This window comes from Physella acuta, unplaced genomic scaffold, assembly GCF_028476545.2.
Source record: "Physella acuta isolate Inbredline_101_S28 unplaced genomic scaffold, ASM2847654v3 ptg000178l, whole genome shotgun sequence".
Taxonomy (NCBI): domain Eukaryota; kingdom Metazoa; phylum Mollusca; class Gastropoda; family Physidae; genus Physella; species Physella acuta.
Genome location: NW_026731697.1, coordinates 442,798 through 467,134, shown reverse-complemented (window position 1 = coordinate 467,134; position 24,337 = coordinate 442,798). Strand labels below are relative to the sequence as shown.

General features: G+C 36.2%; 2 protein-coding genes across 4 annotated transcripts; one reads left to right on the top strand and one right to left on the bottom strand.

The window, feature by feature from the left end:
• The first annotated feature begins 5,379 nt into the window (after positions 1 to 5,379).
• LOC131936452 (putative protein phosphatase CG10417) lies at positions 5,380 to 16,239 on the top strand. Of its 3 annotated transcripts, XM_059293443.1 has the most exons (12): positions 5,380 to 5,601; positions 9,031 to 9,106; positions 9,196 to 9,399; positions 9,873 to 10,133; positions 10,218 to 10,576; positions 11,047 to 11,210; positions 11,658 to 11,763; positions 12,082 to 12,316; positions 12,470 to 12,599; positions 12,682 to 12,775; positions 13,208 to 13,450; positions 13,928 to 16,239. In XM_059293443.1, the coding sequence occupies exons 1-12, from the start codon at positions 5,491 to 5,493 to the stop codon at positions 13,994 to 13,996; spliced, it is 2,052 nt and encodes a 683-aa protein (XP_059149426.1). In that variant the 5' UTR covers positions 5,380 to 5,490; the 3' UTR covers positions 13,997 to 16,239. The 3 variants fall into 3 exon arrangements, with proteins under 3 accessions (XP_059149426.1, XP_059149423.1, XP_059149424.1); XM_059293440.1 differs by having other exon boundaries at positions 9,873 to 10,576; XM_059293441.1 differs by lacking the exon at positions 13,928 to 16,239 and having other exon boundaries at positions 9,873 to 10,576; positions 13,208 to 13,813.
• A 434-nt stretch (positions 16,240 to 16,673) lies between these two features.
• LOC131936398 (eukaryotic elongation factor 2 kinase) lies at positions 16,674 to 22,006 on the bottom strand. Its single transcript, XM_059293363.1, has 4 exons — positions 21,899 to 22,006; positions 19,765 to 19,989; positions 18,961 to 19,084; positions 16,674 to 18,517 (listed from the first exon to the last, which is right to left on the bottom strand). Exons 1-4 carry the CDS (start codon positions 21,959 to 21,961, stop codon positions 17,490 to 17,492), a joined length of 1,440 nt encoding a protein of 479 aa, XP_059149346.1. The 5' UTR covers positions 21,962 to 22,006; the 3' UTR covers positions 16,674 to 17,489.
• Positions 22,007 to 24,337: the final 2,331 nt, after the last annotated feature.

Below are 24,337 nucleotides of genomic sequence, written 5' to 3'. Positions count from 1 at the left end.
AACCACGCAAAAGAAATTTAGAATCAAATAACATGTTTATTTACCGAAGATTTAATATGATTTATGTTTCAGTGTTGAGAAATACTAAGTAAAAGTATGAATCGCTTTGGTCGTCTATTTCCATGGGAATGATGTCGTGAACATATAATTAATTAATTATACTATGAGTAGATAGGGAATAATAGGGAGGGGATTTTGACATTTGTGTCGAGGGTGAGGGGTAAGAAGATGTGAAGCAGCAGTGGAGTAGGTCAGGAGAGAAAGTGTGGAGTGAGTCAGATTACCCCCCTCCTCCCATGAACCCTCCAAAATGTCATGTGTCTTATGGGCAGGTTAAACCCCCAAGTTGAAAATTACGTGTTAGGACTTTTTAGCGCAATTTCCATTCTGGAGAATTGCGTTTATTAACCCGTCATTTCTGGATGTATGAATGAATGGATGTGTGTCCGCAGCTTTAAGTCGAAGCAATATCGAGGACTAGTTCCAAAAGCAATTATGTTAAGCAAGTTACGAGGATGAACATAGGCCAAAAAAATTCCGGGTTTCTTTCATGGATTTCCCGGAAAAGCCAAAAAAACTCCCAAAAAATGCAGTTTTTTGCCCATATCTCGGCAACCAGACCACTTAGCGACTTGAAACATGTACCAATCGATTCCTGCCATAATTTAGAACAATATTGCCGAAGAAAGTTTTCAAAAATATCCTTTTGTTCGGTCACAAAAAAATTTGAATTAATTAAAATTTGGACCGAATTAGTAGGCATTTTTATCAAACCACACCACACGCGTCATCACGTTCAATGGCTGCGACATCACGTTCGGTAGCTAGGCGCGCAATGGTTTTTAGTCATGTAACTCTATTGTAAATAAAACATGTAAAATACTGAAAACAAAAATTAATTAAAAAAAACGTTTTAATAACTAACCAATGGTTTTACTAACCCTGCTCTTGATTTACGCTACGACAGAGCTATTTTTAGATAACATAAGGAAATTGCGCTTAAATGTCACTAGACTTTTTAATTAACTTGTTTGAGTGATAAGAAAGTTGTAACTAACATAGTATAATAGTATATGACAAAAATGCAAAAAAAAAAAAAAAAATCACTAAAAAGTTATAGTTTTGTGAAAATATTTTCTAAAAAGTGTCATTTTTAGGGTAAAATATTTCAAAATTAGCTCTCATTGAAATCACAATAACACAGCTTCTGTTTGTCAGAATAACACGAATCTTTAATATAATGTAATATACACAATTTCAAAAAGGATGAGGATGAACTAAAATAATTAGAAAATAATTTTTAAAAATGGATTTTAGCCAAATATTTAAAATGTGAGACCTAAAAAGTTTTTAAAAAGTAGGGAGCAGACGTAGCTTTTTATTTTATAAAATGTGAAGTTTCAAAGATATAGAATTTATTTTAGTTCAACTTTACAAGCAGTGTTTAGTTATGTAAACATGTGTGCAAAATTTCAACTAAATATCTCAAGTAGTTTTTGAGTTATATTGATTTAGCTGGCACGATTTTGAGAAAGACGCTAAAGTGAAAAATATACTAAATTTGAAATAAAAACGAGAAAAAGCGAAAACTATACCAAAAAAGTCATTTTTAAAACCTACCAGTTACACAAATTGCATCTGGAGCCTCTTGCTCAACAATAAGAACATCTATTTTAATAAGTTTTTAATTTTTATGTTGCCAAAAGTTAATATAGGTGAATTGTACGTCATTACTCTCATTAATTAAACAATTATAAAAAATACTAGCAATACGTAATTTGGCAAAATAATTATACAAGGATGTTCAGAATTGAATGTAGTTTCAGAAAAAAATAGATTTTGAAAAATCAACATTTCTGACTTAAATATGTATTTAGGGGGGGGGGGGTAACCTGCCCTTATGTTAAGCTACAGCCAGCTATCGAGTACCGCTTTCAAAATAATGAATATCATAAAATTACAATTTCATGTTATCAAAACCTTTGTGGGAAAAACCATAAATGTCAGTATAAACTGATCACTAAGTCAAAATATTATTTAAAATAATCCAGGTTATTACTACATTTGGAAGTCATATGTTAGAAGCCCATTTGACGGGAACAAATATACCTTTTGTCGTGGCTATTTTGACTGGGTCGTTTTGTCGGGGGCAGATTTGTCGACGCACCGATATAAACCGTACATGAATAAGAGTGCGGGTTGCCAGTCGGGCATACGAATTTAAAAAGTGCCTTATAGGGCATACGAAGACCTGAATACGGTCCTGAGCTACAATAATCGAGACTTTGGAGCTATTGTTTACACTCGACAAGCCCTTGCTTGTTTAATGTGAAGAAGAGGGGGAGAGTTTAATACGATAAGACAACAGTCCAACAGCAAAAGCTGACATGGACAAAAGGCTTACATGTCATACAAGAAATACAGAATATTGTTGTTGTTTCATGTCTTGAGTATTCAAAAGTTTCTCTTGGAGAGGAACCTCCAATCAGAGTTTCTTCCACGCATCTCTACGGTAGACTTTCTTCGGGGCCTCTGCGCCCCCCCCCCCCCCCCCCGAAGAAAGTCTACCGTAGAGATGCCTGGAAGAAACTCTGTGGTTCTGGCGGTACGATAGTTTTGTCCCTGGACAGGGGCTTTGTCTCGGACATGGCTGGGTCCTGATGGGAAATCTCAGCGCACGCCACTGCGTTTGAAACAGAGTTTCTTCCAGGCATCTCTTAGGGGGGGGGGGAGGCGAAGCCCCCCCCCCCACCCCCCCCCCCCCCCCCCCTCCGAAATTTTTTTACCGCCCCCCCCCCCCCCGAACGAAATGAAATTTATATAATTTGTATAGAAAATATATACTTTTAACAGTGTCCGCCCCCCCCCCCCCCCGAAGAAAGTCTACCGTTCCCCCCCCCCCCCCCGAAAATTTCAAGTGTCCCCCCGGAGAAAAAAGTTTGGAAGAAACACTGGTTTGAAATAGTCCTAACATTAATGTTGTATCGTGTTAATGTTAAATCAATGTTAAACGATGAAATTCAAGTAAATATATTGAACTAAAAAGCGAAACGTTTTGAATTAGAATAGGTTAATTCCGCAATAATGGCCTATCGGCAGAAGTAGTCCTCAACAATAATTGATTTATCTTGTCTTGTTTGCGATTATTGTGACTGATATCGATGCATAGACAAGCAATAAAGTCTTCTTGTGATGGATCCCAGTAATTATTTCAGGCATCCTCCGGGGGAGGGGTTACAAACATTGCACGACTTTCAATCTAATTGTCACTTTTGTTTTTACCTTTGTATACAGTACTGTTTTAGTGTTTTTACTGCCTGAAAATGTACTGTTCTGCTATCAAATGTAATAATCTTCTTCTTTTCTCACTCTCAGACGATCAAGAATGATGAAGAATAAGTCGTCTTCTGGAAATCATTATTAGACTATCTTTCTTGACCGGGAATTGTGAAGCGCGCATCTAACTTCAAGCGCTTACATGTGAAAATTTCCCCCGTTTTTGTGCTAACCTACCCCAAATAACTCTATATAAAAACTTAACGCGATCTCCTAAAATTCTAATAAACTTATCCTCTTAAACCACAGACAATTCCCTTTACAATGATACAAATTACATATAACATCAATAAGTTGTTCTTTAACAATAATACATCAAACATGCAAGTAACGTAAAAATATCATCAAATACACCCAATTAAAGTAGATTCCCATAATATCGGCTTGCTCCTAACTAACACTAAGATCACTTTTCATGCTATATAAACAATTATTTATTAAGATACGAATTTTTCTTCTTGTCCTACTAAGCACAATTGTCTGATTCCTAACAAATTCACTACAATACTACAAATTATAGTTTATAAATAAATCAATTATGCTACAAAAATAATTAAGGAATTTTAAAAATCTGCATTTTTGTCATTATTTTTGACATCCTCCGAAATACTGATGTATCTGAAATATTTTTGTATTTCGCTGTGAGATATTTTGTCCTGAGATGTTTTGTCTCTGTGATCTTTTGTTATGAAATTATTTTATTCTTGGGATATTTTGTCTAAAATAATTCACCTACATCATATCCTTATACAATCCTTTTAAGTCCACGAGAAGCAAAGGGTTGCAGCTATACCTTTCCACCGGAATATGTTTAGGGCAGCTCTCTTTAGCTGAGCCTACCCCCCGCAGCCCTTGCTTCCCCTTCAGTGTTTCTTCTTGACCTTTTTTCTCCGGGGTGGGGGCGGATTAAATTTTCCGTGGGGGGGGGGGGGGGGAACAGTGGTAAAATTATATATTTTCTAAATGAATTTCATTTTCGTGTGGGGGGGGGGGGGCTCAGACCCCCCCCCCCCCCGAAGAGATGGCTGGAAGAAACACTGTTCTCCTTCATTGCCTTCCACAGTCCTTCTCCACAGTGTTTCTTCCAGACTTTTTTCTCCGGGGGGGCACTTGAAATATTCGGGGGGGGGGGGGGGGGGGCGGTAAACTTTCTTCGGGGGGGGGGGGGGCGGACACTGTTAAAAGTATATATTTTCTATATAAATTATATAAATTTCATTTCGTTCGGGGGGGGGGGCGGTAAAAATTTTCGGGGGGGCTTTGCCCCCCGAAGAGATGCCTGGAAGAAACTCTGCTTCTCCAGCCTAATGCTTGCCTTGCGATATGAACATACACTTCAGGACGTTCCAGGTCTATTCTCATTTGCGCGCTTTGGTACCGGACAAAAAGCCGACACGGAAAAACAGCCGACATGAACATAAAAAGTACGACTTGGAAAGTCGGCCTTTGTCATACACCCATATCCCTGTCTATCTTATCTTAAAAATTTGTCGTACATATTTATTTATAGACGAGTGTAGCTTTCAGTAATTTGATTTTGTAACTAAACTTTCTAGGTCGCCGAGACAAAACATTTGTGTAGAAGACTCTTTTTCTTTGACATAGTGTAATTCCATATCGGGCGTGATGTAGAAGGAACATATTGTCACTATCAAACTATCATTATCAAGGCATATTTACAGCGGCGTGTGCAGGTGGCGTTAAGAGTGTTAACCCTCCTTTCCCCTCAAACAGCTGTTAATAATTTTATATGTATCGTATGGGGCTAAATAATGCAGGGCTAGTAGCATATACAAATAAGTAATTGTCAAATACTAATTATGCTACTAATGAGAGGGTTAAACAAATCACTTTATTAGGATCACAGAGTATTTACTCAGGATGAAAAAAAATCATCATATTATTATCTAGAGAGTCTAGGCCTTTCTCATTAGCCTGCACTCACAGCCACAGCTGTCACTTGGTCAGAGGCCTAGCCTAATGAATGGTAGGCCTATGCTGTGCACAATTTCATTACCTTTTGTAATAGAGAGTAAACTTACTTCCGGCCTTAAACTACGAACCAAGCCACTTCTTCACGTGTGAAGGCGTAGCTTTTATTTGTTTCACAGAAATGACATACACTTAAAAGCATTAGTTCTTGATAATTTTAAAATGGGCGTGTATCTTTCTTCGCCAATTACTGATAAACATTCAGTTGATGAAACTTGTAATGGATTTGTATACGGTGCGTCATCCATGCAAGGATGGAGGGTAACTCAAGAGGTGCGTTATTTTTAGATTTTAGACATTTTGATGAAAATATTAGGCCTAATATTTAGGGCGTCGCCTACCGTTTTAAACTTCATTATTGTTTAAGATTACTTAAATAATTGAAAACTACATTTATTTACCTTTAATTTGATAGGCTATCAATTTTATTTATCAAATTTAATCGTTAGCCTAGAAAATGATTTGTGAAAAAGGTAATCTATCGTTTTGGGTACGTAAAATCGCCCGCGATTTGTAATGTGAAAAACAGGTGACTCCTTAAATTTTAATAATTATTTCACATTTTGAGGAGGATTTATGTTTTAAAAAATTCAAAAATGTTTCTTTGATTCATTTATGTACCTGTTTTTAAACAATTGAATTAAAACTTTTCCGTAATAAATGAAGACTAGCGATGTTTCCAACAGATGCAACCATGCTCATTGAATATAGCAGCCATCTTGTCTAAGTTTTATTTTTATAAGCTTTTAGCGCCAGATTCAGGGGGAAGCCACTCTATTTTACAAATGGCTGCTGTTTATATAGCAAATCTTGCTCTCAGACACTGCTGTTTAAAGTTAATTTCTGGCCTACATCGACATATTAAGCCATTGATTTAGGTTTATTATTCATTTATCTATAATATTTGACACACAAGTATGACAATATACTTCTATTAAAAGCCTTGACAATGAGGTAACGTTTTCGTACATAAATAGCCGCGGGCGATTTTACGTACCCAAAACGATAGATTACCGTGAAAAAACAGGTTTATTTTTAATTAAAAATGGCTAGGTCTAGGTCAGGCTAGACTCTAGAGTCTAGGGCCCCAAGGGGATGATATGACTGATACTCAGTGATACGGTAGGTTAGTTTTTAAGGAGTGTTGTTGTGATGCGATTGACAGTTCATTGCTGTTCAGCAGAAATGTGTTGTCTGCTAGATTTCTTCCCATTGAAATATAGGCGGACAAAATTGGCAGGCTTAGTTTGCTGTTGTCTCTATAAATTTATTTTTTGAATGTTTTTGTTTTTCGAAGTGACTACTCAGAAAAAGATTTTTGCCCCACCGTCTCCACCTTGTTGGCAAAAGATAGTTCTGCGCAGTGACCTAGGGTTGGGGTTAGGTCTAGGGTTCTGCGGTTGTAAACACACGCATGCTTAGTATCATCGAAAACATCGCCGCAAAGGCAAGTCGTAGTTTCCCTCCATTGCGCATGCATATCTTTTTCTGATAGTATCGGCCTTTGTTTTTAGGAAGGGGCTATTCGGACCCGGGTCCCAATAGCCACGGCCGCTATTGGGACCTGGGTCCTAATAACATCGGCCGCTATTGGGACCCGGCATTAAGTTCGTTAAGCACTTGTACAGCCTGTATTAAAATTATACCTTTTATGTTTATTTGATTTTTCTTGTGGATTTGCTCATATTTTGTTGTCTTTTATTGTAATTAGTTATGCAGAATAGCTAGCGTTAGTTCTTGTGTTGCTATTTCTAAATACCCTATATTTAGCTGTATATAGTAGTATATACAAAATCATTAAATATTTTGTAATTATCTTAGACGTCGTGGTCAAGTGGAGGACGCATTACCTCCCGATTCTCGATCAGTTACGGGATCGGAACCTATCAAAGCTCTTGTTTTTGCGTGAAGTAAAGTGCATTTATCCAAGTTTAACATTCCATTGAGTTGTTTGCATAAATGTCTTTTTTTAATTGTTTTTTTTTTAAATTATATATTTTATATTTTTTTTCTAGACTTAGGTTTTTAAACACGCCAATTATTAAAAAAACATCGTTGCTCCATTGATCGCCCGCTCACGTTTTCTAATCAGCACAAGAAAAATACCGACACGGTGTAGCCAGGGTCACTGTGAGTTCACTTTGGTTTAGAAGTGAACAGTGTAGCGTATAGCTGCATACGTCATAGCAAGACATTGCTAGGAGCTTGTTGAGATTTGTTGTCGTCATAGTCCCCCCCCCCCCCCCCAACCCAGCAAGAGGGAAAAACGGATTTGGGGGCATTGTGAGTTCAAATGTTACATATTGCTTCTATTAAAGCGTACTACAACGCATGCGAGATATTCGTGTTCAAGAAAACGGGCCCGGGATGGTCGTCCATCAATGACGTCACACTCATAGGGGGAAGGGGGGTCCGTGATTTTGTGACGTTGTGTGATAAGAGGGAGGGGGGTTGTAGGCTGAGATGTGACGTCATTTTAAGGGGGGGGGTCTGGCTTTTTGTGACGATGTGTGACGGAGGGGAGGAGGTAAAAATCGTCAAAAAAAAGCGTGATGTCATTTATGGATTACCCCATGAGCTATTTTATACAATTTTATATATATATATATATATATATGGACGGATAGACCTATGAAATCAAATTACGTTTAACAGAAGAAAAAATAAATAAGCGATAGCCTATAGCTTCAGGATTATACTGGAAACTATAGTTGAGATGCGTAATGATTAGTTACTTAGTGTAAACCCTAGTCATAAAAAAAGTGACTAGTCGGAAGAAGCTTTTGGCGTTTAACAATCCAATGACCTTAAACAATCTAAAAATGGGCTGAAATTACCCTTAAGAGCTGAGCAATTGGCTCATATTACTCTTTTAGCCTTACTCTTCTAACAAAATTAACTATCGTGTGGTAGAGCGGTTGTGCTTTGGGCGGATCATTAGGGCTAGAATCTAATATATCTAGAACTAGTAAAGAGATCTACCCATTTAGTCTGTAAGTTAAGTATAACATCTTTTTTTAAAAAAAAATTAACTGCATATTTAAATCTAGTATTCAAGTTTTTATCATGCTAATCCCATCAGGACAACTCATAGCCCTGAATAGCAAACAGTTAGGTAACAAGAAAAACCAGGTTACTTAAGTGCTATTTAGTAATATGCGAATGCACATCTTCTTACTGCTAGAATTGGCCTAGAAAAGTTAGTTTCTAATAGGAAAATTGGTTAAAGGCACCAAAAATAACAACCTAGAATCACTTTTAATATGTGGAACTTTTTTTCAAATGTGAGGATAATTATGAAATTTATTGATATACTTCTGTTATCTATTGATACTCTTGTATGTTAGCTGAACTCAAAGTAAATGGAAACTGATCCAAGAATATTTTTTCTCAATCTAACTGAAATCTCTCTTTTTTTTTTTTGTCATTGAAAGGAACATTTTCCATTATATTAAATTCTTCTTGCAATAAAGTATTGAGATTTAGATAGACAAGCAGTGTTTTCATTTATTCCAATTAGGGACCCAACAACACCAAATCAAAATCCCATAGCTTGCATTGTTAGGCTTATTTTGATAAATACAGTACACATTTATTTGTCTTAGGTTGATGTAAAAAAAAAAATTTCTTTGTTTTTATTTTTAAGTTTATTTTAACAGGTCCTACAGAAATAACCCCTTTATTTATATTTTAATCTTTTAGGATGCCCATAATTGCATACCGGTGTTTGATGAAGAATCAAAGACTTCATTTTTTGCAGTATATGATGGACATGGAGGTACTAATTAAATAAATTATTTTTCTATTACATCTTTTTTTAAAATTAAAAAACTATTGCATTTCTACATCAATAAAATTATTTTTTAGGGTCAGAGGTTGCACAGTATTGTGAAAGTCACTTTCCCAAGTTTATTAAAAAGATGATGGAACAACAAGGTGGGATAGGCAATGATCCAACCACATTTATTCAGAATGCTTTTTTGGACTTTGATGCATCATTGACTACTCATGATGTTGCTCAAGAGCTGAGAGATATTGCTGGATACAATGAAATGGATTTTCATGATGAAGGTAGTTTTGCTGTTAAGTATTATGATGCTCTTTTGGTTTTATGAGGGGTTAAAATAATCTGGTATTTGACTGAAACACACAATTCAAGTGTTTGCAAATTATTTTATAAAATCACAAAATTTACACTTTTAATTAAAAAAGCTTTAATTGGTTTTATTTTGTGCATGACTGCTAACTTGGAAAAATCCCAGAGTTCGGACCTTATATATGTGAGGCTTGTTTGCTGGGGACACCAACCTATCTAGGAGCAAAGGCAACAAAATCAAACCAGTGCATTGTAGAGTGTTATTGGGTGGACAAAGGCTATGGGGAAGCAAATCCAGAAAGAAAAGTCTCAACATAATACAAAAATTGTGTTGAAGGCAATCCCTTTCAAAATAACAATAGGAATTAAAGGAGAAGAAAAGGGATTAATCTTTATGACTATAAAATATGTATGACTATTAACAATTCCTGTAAAATCTCTATTGCAGAAATACCTGTAGGAAGAACAGAAACTGACTTGTTGAAAGAAGAAGCCAACATTCCTTTAGATCAACTTTTGGCTCAGTATAAAAGTAATGCAAATGATACCACCAAAGACAATCAAAATACAAATAACTCACAGAGCCCGGCTTTGGCAGCAAAAGCTGGCTCATCTTCATGCAATGGAGAAGATATGTTTAAAAATAGCCCGCAGTCTTGTTCATCATCTTCAAATCAAGAAAGCGCAGAATCTTCATTAGAATCTAATGGTACACATGATCTTAACTCAAATAACACTGTCCAGAGTGAGAGTCCACTTGAGCTTAGTGATAAAGTCAATTCAAATTCCCCAGATGGCGATTGCAAATCTGTTACTGAAAATAAAACAGACAATGCTAAGAACTGTGGATCTCAACATCTTATAAAAAATAAACAAACAAATTTGGATGACAATGAGTGTGTATCCTCCTCATCACAAGTTGAAAGCACTTCTGTTGCTGGCAAAACAACAGAAAATGCTGTTGAAAGCTCTTCTCTTGCTGAAGACAGTTCTTCCACAAGTGTTGTTGGGAACTCCTCTATGGCTGGTGAAAGCTCTGTCAATGCTGTTGGAAGCTCCACTGACACTGGTGAAAGTTCTTCAGATTGTGCTGGAAGCTCTTCATCAACTACTGCTGGAAACTCTTCAAGTGCAGCAGGATCTTCAAATGAGGTAATAGAAAATTGTTTTCTTTCATTATGTTAATCAGCATGAATAACAAAACATTATAATGTATAATGCTACATGATTAGTGCATTTATTTTTAATTTATGTAAAAAAATATGTATTTTAAAAACATTTTGTTAAACAGCTAATTTCAATATTATCTACATTAGTTTTAATACAATAGAAAATCTAATTAATTAATTTCCAGTTGTCAGACTCTTTGGCACTGCACAATTTGTTTCTGGGATTTTAACATGAACCACATTTTCATTGTTCACAAATATTAGTATTGATGGAATTACCTGTGTCATTCTGTAAGTTTTCATTGTAGGGTAGCATTTCAGAATTGACACATTCTTTTTAATTTAAAAAAGAAAGTGTTCACACTTACCTGTTACCATTTTATGCAATAATTTAACTACACTTTACATATAAAGTGGGTTTGTTAAGTATATGATTGTGTTGGTATCGTTTAGGCTGAGCCATCAAGCTCTGGTTTGTACTCAAATCCTGGGGTTAGAAAGAGCAAGGCTAAAGCAGCAGCAGAAATGGCCTTGTTGGATGGAGAAATGGACACAAGTGATGAAGATGATGATGACGAGGATGAAGATGATGATGAAGAAGGATGGGAAGATATGAGGTTAATTTTAGAAATTACTATCATCTTGTTTATTTTTGTGTTTTTAATTAAGAAAATAATATTTTTTTATGTGTAAAATTTATTGAAGTTTTTTTATGAGGATTACATTTTTAGTTATCTTGAATTATAAAAATTTGATCTAATTAATATAATAACAAACTTTCGTAATTAGATGTGTACTTGAAAGAACGATAAAACACTTTATCTTAACGTAATACTACCATTGATAATTTAGCTTTTGTAATTTAGAAATTTTAAAACAGCAGAGAATTTAAAAATTTTGTCATGAATATATTTTGAAAGTCTCTACACATCTTTGATGACATTCCAATAGTATACACTAGCCAACACTAAACAACTTGATTAACTTTAATGTGTAAACTTAGTGTTGTGCAATATGATGAATTTTGCTTAAATACCTGCAGTTTAATATTCTGTTATATTTAGTGATAGTGAGGATGATGATGAAGATGATGAAGACGAAGTTAAGGAAGTAAAACGTAAAGGAGATGGCTCAAAGATTTTACCTTGGGGCATGGCTAAAGAAGAGGAAGTAAGTGCAAGAAAATTAAAATGTATTAAAAATGAATTGTGATTTCAAAAATTGCTAGTCAATAAATACGTCCAAATACTGAAAATGGATGTCATCAATAACTTTCTGTTTGCTACTGCTTCAACTACTTGACTTGATATTTTATGTCATTATACCTAATTTTTTGAAAGACATTTTAACAATCGGTATGCATTAAATTTGTACATAAATTCCCAAGTTTTTTGTTTTGTATTTTAAAAATAACACTGTGGCATTCTAAAACAAATACATTTGATATGTGTGTAACTGAACTTGAAACTGTATTTTTTAAATTTGCAGCCTGGTTCAGATAGTGGCTGTACTGCTTGTGTTGTCTTCTTGCAAGGAAAAAAAATTATTGTGGCTAATGCAGGTGACTCTAGATGTGTCTTATCAAGGGCTGGCAAAGCAGTTGAACTTTCCTTTGATCACAAACCTGAGGATGACTCTGAAAAATCTAGAATTGAAAAGGCTGGGGGTAAAGTCACTCAGGATGGTCGTGTCAACGGTGGCTTAAATTTATCAAGGGCAATAGGTACTTTTTAAAAACATTTTACTTCATGTAAAAAATTTTAAAAATAAACATTAATATGTACAATTTGATGTGACATTGAAATTAGTATTGCCATGCCATTGATGACTTCCCTTAATCATAAGGAATGCAGTGTAAAACCACTTTTGCTTTCAGGGGACCATGTTTATAAACAAAACAAAGACTTGCCAGCTAAAGAGCAGATGATAACTGCCTTGCCTGACATTGAAATGGCAGAGCTATGTGATGATGACCAATTCATTGTGATTGCTTGTGATGGCATATGGTATGACAGTTTTCTTTTTAATATCAGCTATGTATGTAAATGTTTTAACTGTTCCTAATTTTGCTTTTCTATCATCCTACAGGAATTATCTTTCTAGTCAAGATGTTGTTGACTATATATTAGAGAAATTAAAGGATCCAGAAAAGAGGAAAAAGCCTTCTCTAATATGTGAAGAGGTATTTACAAAGTTACATCAATCTTCTAGTACTGTTTGTTTTCAACTGCATGAATTTCCATTAAATAAAAATCTACTAGACCAAGCTTGATTAACTTAAATCAGTGAGGCAACACTTTTTTTCTATTCTCCTACTCACTGGTCTGTACTAATGCTTAAGGTACACAAATATTTCATTATTTATTAGCGTTAATTCTGGGGAGATTTTTGATTAAGTTACAGCCCAAGTAAACATAGCAATATTATTTTAAAATCTTGGAATAAAACAGATTTATTTTTATGGTAAAATTGTCATATAAAAGGACCAAAACTATTTTTCATTTTGTCTAAAATCTATTACTATTTATGTTTGTGAAGGCTTTTTGTTTCATCTACACAAATATAATCATGCGCATGTCAAGTATTAATATCTTTTTCTTTCAACTTCTTGTAGCTGTTTGATCATTGTCTTGCCCCCAACACTTATGGTGATGGCACAGGTTGTGACAACATGACTTGTATAATTATCGTACTGGACACTTACACCAACACAAACAGTATATCTAGCACTGAGGCAGCTTCTGACAAGAAGGAAACAATCTCTGATGTAAACACTGACAGCCCATCCTCTAAACAAAATAAGACAGATGATGGCAATGGATCAGATTCTTTAAAAAGATGTTTAGATACTGTGGAGGTCAGTGAAGGGAAGAGGTTGAAATTACAAGAAGAGATAGTGTGAATTGTATTTATAGACTTAGTTGTAAATACCTAACTTTTGCCTTGTTAGTGATCTGAAATAGAAGGTAGAATCTTTAACATGTGGACCATTTAACATGTGGAGTTAAATTGTTCACTGTTTTTACTTAGATGGTAGGATGTGTGTAATTGTAACAAGGGCTGTGATGTCTAAAAATGGCTGCTGTTTGTAGCAAAAAACTTTTCTCATAACAAAAAAAAGGGTTAGTTTTTTCCATTCAATGTCAGTAGCTAATAGATGCCACAGCCCTTTTATGCATTTCTTATGTGTAGAGGTATCTTAAATAAAACTTGTTCTTAATCCAGAGCAGTTTTTTTTTAGAAAAGTGGCATGCAAGCATGTTAGCGGTCAACACCCTATTATCTATTAGCTTCCACCCACAAGTTAAGAATTAATTTCAATTTTTATTTGTAGTGCCTAAATGGTGATGAGGCTCAAACAGAGAAACAAAGTGTCAGCACATCCCAAATTTCTGTCATTTAAAGGATAGAGTTTGAAATTCTTCCTTTAATCAGCCAAATTTATTACATTTACAGCAGCTCTGTTACAATTTTTAGTTATTTTTAGATCAATTCTTAAGTCAGGGCTGATTTAAGTATGTTAAATATTTTAGACCATCTATAAGTTATTTATGTGAAGACTCAGTGAGACTACAATTTTACCTGACTGATGCTTTATTTTGGCAACCTTTATTTCTAAGCAAGTTCTAATGTTAGTGGAGCCAAGAAACAGCTGATGGATTGCCACATTAATATCTGATATGCCACCTTTAACTTGATAGTTGGGAAGCTAAAACAGTGATCAACTACTTCACCTTGCCCAAATATTTTTCTCTCAGATCCTTCACATTGTTGTTTTAAACCACTCACCTGTTGGAGGTTGAAGCAAACAAATTTGTATACAGGGTTATATATTTTTGTACGTGAGTTTAAGCAGCTATAGTTCTGGTTATGACAGGAGCTGTCAGTGTGTATGCTAGCCTTTAAGTTAGTATAGGATCTTTTATTTTTGTAAATGAGTTAAAGCATTGCCAATTCTGGTTAAGACCCAGGACTGTCATGTGTATACTAGCCTCCAAAATTGATGTTCATTTTTTTAAAGTCCGGTCTTATATTTTTATTTGGATATCACGATTCAGTAAATGGTGACAGTGAATTGTCAATTTATTAAAAACAAAGTGCACTTTTTTCACTTATAATCCAATATATTTTTATCGATTGATTAAATGTGTTCAGAATTTGAAAAGTATGTAAATATTTTTCTTTTACATTAGTAATAGTGTCAGAATTCAACATTGATGAATGAACTCTAGTACAACATATTATCAGATTGAGTTCTATGGATTGAAGAAATGAATGATTCTATTGAGACTGAATGGGATGAATGCATATATTTTGTATTTCCCAGCATTGATTCAATGTTTGACCAAAGTACAATTTATTTCACTATCATTTGAAATATGTTAGTTGCTTTCTATAAGAAAGTATCACATTTATTTTCTATAAATTATATGCCAACATAATAAATTGCACTTTTTCTTTTTGTGTAAATAAACTTAAATATTCTTATTGCTAGTAAATGCTGATTATTTTTTTTGTAACCATATACATGCATCAATTTGAATGATAATGAATGACCAAAAATATCTATTAAAACATCTATTATGACAATATTTTGCATATAAAGAAATTATTTCTTGTTGTTACTTGTATTAGAATCTGCTTAATGTGATTTTTTGGTTGTTTTTGTTAAGATGAGTCATAAGATCTAGTAGCTACAGTTAAGGTTGTAACTGTAAATGCACTTAATTAATCAACTATTTGAAATTTTTATCTAACATCAAATCTAGTCTTAAGCGTTAAACTTTTGGTGGCATTAAATTGTTAATTTTTTAAATTTCAAAGATAATTTATTAATAAAACAGAAATTTTATTATTTTTACATTCCACTTTTTAACACAGAAAAGCTAGAGGGAAGCAAGAATTTAAAAAAAATTAAAATAACTATTTTTTATTGTACTCAATTAATGGCAGAAATTTAGTTTTTGACAGTTTTTCATTAAAAGTAATATTTTGTTATTTAACTAAATGTAATGAAAGCTTTTGATAATTAACATTGTGTTTTAGTTTTCTCACCTCTTTCTTCCAAAAATGAATTGTTTTATTCCCCTTAGAAAGTCTGCCGCAAAGTTTCATGCAAAAGTTGATTTAGGTTAAGTCTTGACATGTCACATGAATGCATTATTGCCATTCTTGGTTGAAAACAATTTGTCTTATCACTGTTTAAAGTTTGGTTACATAACCATTGGAAGAACCAATTTATATGCAAATTATATGACAACTCAAGTTCATTGATGCCAAGATTACATTTTTCTTATGGATTTTTTGGCATTTTTCATATTTGCATAGAAATAATAAATATAGCCGTCCCATGTAGTAAATCACATATTTTTTTGTTGTATATTATCAAAGTGTACAATATAATAGGCGAAGGTTTGATAGCTGATGTGTTAACTTAGTGAAGGCTAAATCTGCTCTCTTGTTGCTTTACTGGAAACAAGTTTGTTTTTTTACTGCTACATTGTGCTGATAAACTTTTCAGATGTAACACTTTTTTTTATTGGAAAATTAAAACTGTTCTACACTGATGTACTTGATTTGAAATATGCAGGCAATTATTATCTTTGTTGAATTAAATAAAAAGTTGTAAATAACACTTGACTTGTAGTATAATTTATACTAATTATGTGTCATTCTCCTGTAGAACTAGTGACTTGGAATAGGTCATGTATGTAATATAGTAGAAGTAGTATGTTTATGGAACCAATATGTTGGAATGGGTCATGTATGCTTAGTAGTATAAAGTAGTATGTCTATGGAACCAATGTGTTGGAATGGGTCATGTATGTATAGTAGTACAAAGTAATGTGTCTATGGAACCAATATGTTGGAATGAGTCATGTATGTATAGTAGTACAAAGTAGTATGTCTGTGGAACCAATATGTTGGAATGAGTCCTGTACAGTACTAGCAGCCACCTCTGGAACTGCCAGTCTCCACTGGGAATAATCTACAAAGGAAGATTTAAAATAATCAACAAGATATCAGTTGATAACTTTTATTTTCAATTTTTAAAAAATTATACAAATATAAAAGACTCTTCTTAGTATAAGTCACATCAATAGTGTTTAAAAATTGTGTCCTTTGATTGTAAAAACTGACCAGAATTCTGTAATCTCATGTATTAAATGGCTGTTTCTCATGTATTTAATGGCTGTTTCTTGTAAAAGTACAATGGTCCATACAGTAAAATTTTACAAGAATACAGCTAACAATTACAACAGTACACAGTAAAATTTTTCAAAAGACTTTGGCCAACAATTAAAATACTGCAGTAAAATTAAATTTGGTATTTGCATGCAATCAACACAAGAAAGATAAACAACATGCCCTCAGATTAGGTTGATTAAAACTTAACATAGTGATGTGGGTGGACTAACGTCACACCTCAGTCCAGGTTTAGAGTTGGACTAACTTCTAAACACTGTAGACTAGACAGTAGAACTAGAGCAGGTTTATTAATGTGCTCAGGTTTGGCAGAGTGTCTAACTAGATCTGGAATGTTTTAGAATGAGTTTTGTCTTGCTGACGTTAAAAACAAAACAAAGAGATTGAACATGAAATACTGTACAGGATACTCCGTGAGCAAGGAACCGTAATTAGTCATAAAAAATCGTTTTCAATAGTAAACGTATTGCTTATATACAGGCTTTCATTATTAGATCTACTAATATTTGACAATATTCATTTTCAACATTTTCCATTTTATTTCTTGTAGTATAATCTAGTCCTTTTTTCGGCCGTGTTTTAAAATATATTGAAAATACTGTCTATCGGCACAGCTTTCTTTCTGTGGTCGTAGCATTGTTATTTATTTGCTTAGTTATTGTTCAAAATGGAACAAAATAATAGTGATTTCAAGTCGCACTGAGTCTATCGTCTTCTATGCTGGGAGCAGTAGGGATACGCAAGGGACGCAACTCGCCAACTAAACTGCTATACTCTGGTGCATGGGTGGCGTTTCTTGTCGGGTTCATCAACCGCCGGTGTAGGAGATTGGAGTTGGTGACGTTGTCGCTCCAGCTTCTGTCCCGGATGTCCTCTGTTGCGTCTTGTCTGCGCAGGCTCGGGCCCTCGCTGGTTTGACTACGACTTATCGTGTTCAACACCGCTTCATTTTCGATTCGGTATTGGTCCGTGTCTAGAATAGGACAGCTCGAAGAGGAAGACAAGATGGCGTGAGATCTCGTGTCATTTCTCGCCCTTCCCGCCCTGTCTACGTCACGCGAGTTTTGCATAGCTATGACGGCGTCATAAGATGGCGGGTCTGTATCCGCGGTGGTAGCTACAGCGGGGGGTAGAACCGACGCTACTGTTGTCAAATTTGGGGCATTTTCACAAAAACTGTTTGAACGTCGACGACGGACATTCCCTCGATATGATTGGATAGGCTCGTCAGTTCTAATTGCGTACATTCTGGTCACGTGATCACTGGCGTGTCTCCTCCTGCCACTGTCGGTCCTAGACACGGCGTTGTTGGTCTGGGCGAGGTAACTAGCCGGGAAGACAATGTTCTCAAACTCGGTGGACGGTGTCAGCTGAATTCGACACGCTTCATCAAACGTCGGGGGCGGGGTTAGAGGCGTCGGCTTTGGCCAGTCTCGGCATATCCTGGAACATTTGTGGAGTTTGAAAAACTCGGTGATGCCGAATAAACCTTTATCGAACAGGCCGTAGGTTTTGCAGCTGGAGTGGATGGTGGAGTCGGTGAAGATGTATCTGGTGGCGGAGCCGGTTCTCTCACACACGCCCTGGAAGTCGCAGGCCACGAGGGTGCCGTTGGTGAACTTGTAGGTGTAGTGGGAGAAGGCCTGCAGATGTTCGGATTCGGCGTGCTCCTCTGTGTGGTTTTCTAGCGACCATGGACAGAACCGGACCAAATCACCTACAGATTGGAAACGTTACGTCAAAAAAATAGTGCAAATATTTTTGTCGAAATATTGCGTTAAGCATTTATCTTTTTGTTTCATTTTATCTTTTTCTTACAGCTAGTTTTTCTTTAAAAAAAAAAAAAAAGCTTAACCCTTTTTTTTCAAAGTGTCACAATGTTCACTTGTCAACAATCGCTAACGTTCGTGTTGTTAAACTTGAAAAAAGTTTACTAGCGTTAATTGTTTGAAAAAAATCAAAATAATAAAAGTGAATACTACTCAACTAATGAGTGGTTATGTTGGAGTCATTGGGTGTGGGTCTGACCACATGTGAAAAAGAAGATGAACTGATGGGTTCGCAAAAAATAAATAAAGAAACACTTGAACCAACCCAAAACAGTGTTTCAAATTAATTATCAGCCAATGAGCGGTATTAACTGATGGCCAAGTACAATACCTGGGATGAGCTCCTCAATAGAAATCCACTCGTCTTGGTCTAAGCTACGTTTTCCCTTTCTTCCTGCCAGCCATTTGTTGACGTTGGAGACTTTATCCATTTGGACGATGCCAGGAAGGACAACCTGATACATAAAATTAATTGACTTATCGACAACGTGGTACTTTGACGGTCGTGTGGTAGCGTACAAAACGAAAGTTCTTATTTTGGCTTCCGCGTACGACTCCATTGTTTTCGTAGGCGAAAGTAAAGGTGGATTGGCATAGAGCTCGCCTCACAATCAATTGAGATGTTATGACATGTTAGGGTTATGGGAATATGTGAACACGAATTCTTTTGCTCTATAGACCATCGGGTTTGAAATGGATTCTATTTTTTTGTTCTATAGACTATCGGGTTTGAAAAGGATTATATTCTTTTGCTCTATAGACCATCGGGTTTGAAATGGATTATATTCTGATAATTGACAATAGAAGTATAAAAATAATAATTAGTAACACCATTTAGAAATGGTTATTTTTTTTAACTAGACTATTGCCAGATCCCGTGTATATCGGCAGTTTTCCAGATTTTCCCAGTCAATTAAAAAATTTGATTTTAGAATTAAAACTGAATTCAATACGTGGTTGTTAAACTGATTGCATAATGACTGGCTGAGTGGTAGATCACACGAGTGGTAACTATCGAATCTCAAGCTCGGCTCACGGTCGAGCCTGTTTCAACATCACGTGACTTCGGTCAAACAGGAAGAGCTAGATTCAAAACGGAAGACCCCAAACATCAAACTAAGAAAAGATCACTCACTCGGATACTGCACAGGGATGGGAAATCTTCAACAAACTTGGCCGCCAGTTGCTTGGTGACGTTGGACTTGTTGAGCTCGTGTACCCAGAATTCCTTGGTGCCGGGGATGTCGGTAAAGGCCTTGGCCACGACCTTCTCCCACTGACGCGGACCTTGACCCAGTAACACGCCTTTGTACATTGTTTTTTTACAGCCCCTTGCAAACGGCTTCATCGTCAGGCCAACCTGGTCATTCATAAAACAAAAGGGAAATGGCATTTATTTTTTTAATTAAGAAAAATGTAAGTAGTTTATGTAATAAAAACAATTTGGCCAAGGCCTGTATCGTTAGTAGAGTTGTGTTAGGGGGTGGGGGATTATAAGCCCCCCCCCCCCCTTATGGGCCTCCAAATAATAACTCTATTAAGTTAAATTACAGTGAAACTCACAAAACTGCAATTAAACATTTTACACACACACACACACACGCACACACACACACTAATAGGCATCCCTCCCTACACATACACTTGAAAAACACTTATAAAATATAAATGTTCTAAGTGAAATGGAAATCCCCCCCCCCCCTCCTATCCACGTTATCTATATATATAATTCTCTTCTTCGAGCCGTTAGAAAACAAGCTGCAAACGCTCTCCCTACCTCCCCACCCCTACATGGTTTTAGTGAGCTGTGTTCACTCTAAATGTTTACAAGCAGAGCCAACGATTTTAAACGTAGGGGGGGGGGGGGGGAGAGGAGGGGGGGGAGGGAAGGAAGGGGGGGGGGGTTATGGTCCTTAACGAGCTACTTATAGTGTTTTAAAGAAATATTTTCAGTGTCAGCGTTGGTACTGTCGAATTCACAAATTATGAATTATTGAAAATTAGAAACAACTAAATAGCGGCGTATGTTATGCCGCGGGCCGGCTCGTTGGTGTTATTTCAGATCCGTCCTTCAACTTGTAACTGGCTACATGACCCGTTCATTAGATAATGTATCACTAAAACAAAGTGAGAAAACAATCAGTTTAAAACACGGGAGCTACTTCCGTACTGCAGCCAATATGGGTAATCTTACAGGTAGGGAACCTTGTTTAAATGATCACCGCTACAGTACGGCAGCCAATATGGGTAATCTTACAGGTAGGGAACCTTGTTTAAATGATCAACGCTTCAGTACTGCAGCCAATATGGGTAATCTTACAGGTAGGGAACCTTGTTTAAATGATCACCGCTACAGTACGGCAGCCAATATGGGTAATCTTACATGTAGGGAACCTTGTTTAAATGATCACCGCTTCAGTACGGCAGCCAATATGGGTAATCTTACAGGTAGGGAACCTTGTTTAAATGATCACCGGTTCAGTACTGCAGCCAATATGGGATATCTTACAGGTAGGGAACCTTGTTTAAATGATCAACGCTTCAGTACTGCAGCCAATATGGGTAATCTTACAGGTAGGAAACCTTGTTTAAATGATCACCGCTTCAGTAGGCCTACTGCAGCCAATATGGGTAATCTTACAGGTAGGGAACCTTGTGATCACCGCTTCAGTACGGCAGCTAATATGGGTAATCTTACAGGTAGGTAACCTTGTTTAAATGATCACCGGTTCAGTACTGCAGCCAATATGGGTAATCTAACAGGTACGGAACCTTGTTTAAATGATCACCGCTCCCTAGGATGACACGCACTGATTGGGAGACAGACAGAACTGACGTTAAGACGAGAGGTTTTGAGAATTAGAGATTTGATTAAACGGACAATATGGCAGACTAAGTAGATGTGATCTTTTTCTTTAGTCTTGGCATGTGAAGGAATTGTGTGGCCGGTACGAGACTGGAAAGACCACACTATCACTCACTCACCTAGTCACACACACCCCCTACGTCAATCACTCACTAACTCAGTTAACTTTTGAATCACTCAATAAGTAACCGACTTAGTCAGAGGCTACCACTATTTACTCACCCAGCCACTCGGCACCCCCCCCCCCCTCTCTACATATATCACTAACTGTTGTTCAGTAACTCCCTACACCCCAATCATTAATTCAATCATTCACACATTGAATCGGCCAATCAGTCACCCTAACTAAATCCCTCCCTCCTCTCTATTCACACTTATTTGACTCCATCCAACCCCCACTTACCCAATACTTGTAGCCGTCCCCGCCAGATATACTCAGGGTCTCAGAAGACATCGCCTGCCCCATTGTCGTCTGCTGTTCCTCAACACGTGTTCACACTTCAGGTCTGCTGTAAAATTTCGTTTCAAAAGTTATTTACTTAAGAAAAAATACAAAATTTAAAAGTTACTTTGATGAGTTCAATGGCATTGTTATCGTCATATTTCTGTGATAATAGCACTGTATAAGTATAAGGTATTATAGACAAAGCTTAACACTTCATTTGCATCTCATAACAAGAGGATTTTTTTTTCTGTAAGCCCAACCCTAGTCCTCAGCTAAACCTATAACCTTTTGAAACCGTAAGATCGTCGTTCAGCACAAACAAGTAGGCATAGAAGCAGCAATAAAAATAAAACTTGCGATTCTTGAACCCAATCATAGGAAAAATAACTTTGGGGAATTATTTTATAACAGCAGGTGACTCTTCATTAAATTAGTCCAAATTCCAAAACAAGAACATGAAACAATGAACTAGATATTTTCATACGACGTGAAAGTCACGTGTTAACTCACTACTCACGTGATGTGGCAAAACAAGAGCAACGCCGTTGTTTTGGAGTCGAGGTTACTGTAATAGAACCAAAACAACAACGGATGTTGTTTTTTTCTCGCTCTTTACTAGCTTTTCACAGCACTCAAATTAAACTAAACCAAAGTAGGATCAACTTTGTTTAGCCGCCGATTGCAGCTAAAGCTAAAGATATTTTACTATCTCCCAGAAGTTATAGGCAGACTTAGATTGGCGTGGTTTTACAGCCCCATGTTTTGTTTAATATGCTAAGTAAACATCGAATGACTGGCAGGCAACATTTAGTGTACTGTAGTTGTGCGAGCTATTCGACGTAATAAAATAGCTTTTAGTAACGCGATACTGTGGAACGGAAGAGGTGCGGTTGGGTGGGTGTAGTCTTCTTGTATAACACACAAAAAATGCTCGAGCATTTTAATGGGCTGGCTTTTAAAACATTCTTTTTTGGGGCGTAGGATGTATTTGATTACATATTAAGCTTTATTTTCAACATTTTGATTATACTGAAAGTATTTTACCAATATGTAAAAATGTACGGATATTCCTTAAACCGCCCCCCTCCCCTCCAATTTAAACCTTGAATGAAAATTAAATTGTAGGAGTTCATCAGACGACACAGCACAAAGAATGTTTCATTACAATCACGTTAGTAAACTCTATCTCACTTTCAACTAGGTCATACAGTAGGCCTACACAGCTCAATGTTTTTATAATTAAACCTCATTACATTAGATCTAATTATATGATTAACATGAGTAATCCCTGTCTCAACAATACAATGTTCTTTAGGATACCTACACCGATTCATAAATCAAATTTTTATAATTCAATTTCATTACATTATTGATTCACGTAAGTAACAATGTTCTTTATGAGGCCTACACAATTTAATTTCATAACTCACCTTTTTATAACTTAATTTAGTTATCTTCAAGCACATGAATATCCAAACGTGTTGCCGTGCGGTTGTGTTAGACGTGTGCTTGTTTTGACACACGTGTCCCAGATTCACCCACCAGTGAAAGGTACAGGTCTATAAATAAAGGAGGCCATGGTAAAATGCACCTCTTATACTGCACAAGTGACACGTGACTTGGAAAAGTCTTCATAATATCCGTGTTGCTTCTGCTTCGGTTTACTGGGTTAAAAACATAGGTGTCGCTCCAACCAGCAGCTGTGAATAATTGGATGTGACAACACGCCAACCACCTAAACCCTTCATGTAGTACTAGTAAACCTAATTGCCTTTTTTTTTCTAAACATTAAAGCACGCTTGCCAATTTTTAAGCCATAGGTTCCAACTTCCTTTAAAATAATTTAAATTGTTTAATAAACATGTGCTTTTAAAATAGCCCCAAGTAATATTTTCATGAATGAGCACGTCAGGGGTATACGTTTTATGTGACAACCGACTCTTAAGACCCCCTTCCCCCTCCCTCCAACCCCCACCACCAAAATAGCACATGGTGAGGCTCATTATTAAACCCTTGGTATATATCAACGGAAGGAGCAATGTACCGTTCTATTTTTAAATATCTGGAAGTTGTAGCCCGGGCGGTTAGTTAGTTTTTAGCCAACAAGAATCTAACTTTTAATAAATAATAACAGCCTCACTATCGTTTGGACGGAGTGGTCTAGCGGTAGACAGCTCGAGTGCTAACCCAAAAGTCGCGAGTTCGAATCCGCGTTTTAGTCAGTAGAACGTCCGTGAGACCGGAGTCCACCCAGCTCTGATGAGTTCTTAACTCACGTTAGGGAAAGTAAAGGCGGCTGGTCATAGTGCTGACCACACTTATCCCTTCATGTGATGAGGTTACAGAAACAGGTGTATTCTACTTCCCTTGCCCCATAGATCATCAGGTTTGAATGGG

What these genes read in the sequence shown, in the direction of transcription:
- LOC131936452 (XM_059293440.1), top strand. Translation starts at nt 5,491, where the DNA reads ATGGGCGTGTATCTTTCTTCGCCAATTACTGATAAACATTCAGTTGAT. An exon ending in GATGGAGGGTAACTCAAGAG is followed by an intron (nt 5,602 to 9,030) that starts GTGCGTTATTTT and finishes TTAATCTTTTAG; the next exon opens with GATGCCCATAATTGCATACC. An exon ending in CTTCTCTAATATGTGAAGAG is followed by an intron (nt 12,776 to 13,207) that starts GTATTTACAAAG and finishes AACTTCTTGTAG; the next exon opens with CTGTTTGATCATTGTCTTGC.
- LOC131936398 (XM_059293363.1), bottom strand. Translation starts at nt 21,961, where the DNA reads ATGGGGCAGGCGATGTCTTCTGAGACCCTGAGTATATCTGGCGGGGAC. An exon ending in GGGACGGCTACAAGTATTGG is followed by an intron (nt 19,990 to 21,898) that starts GTAAGTGGGGGT and finishes ATGAATGACCAG; the next exon opens with GTTGGCCTGACGATGAAGCC. An exon ending in CATCCCTGTGCAGTATCCGA is followed by an intron (nt 19,085 to 19,764) that starts GTGAGTGATCTT and finishes TTTATGTATCAG; the next exon opens with GTTGTCCTTCCTGGCATCGT.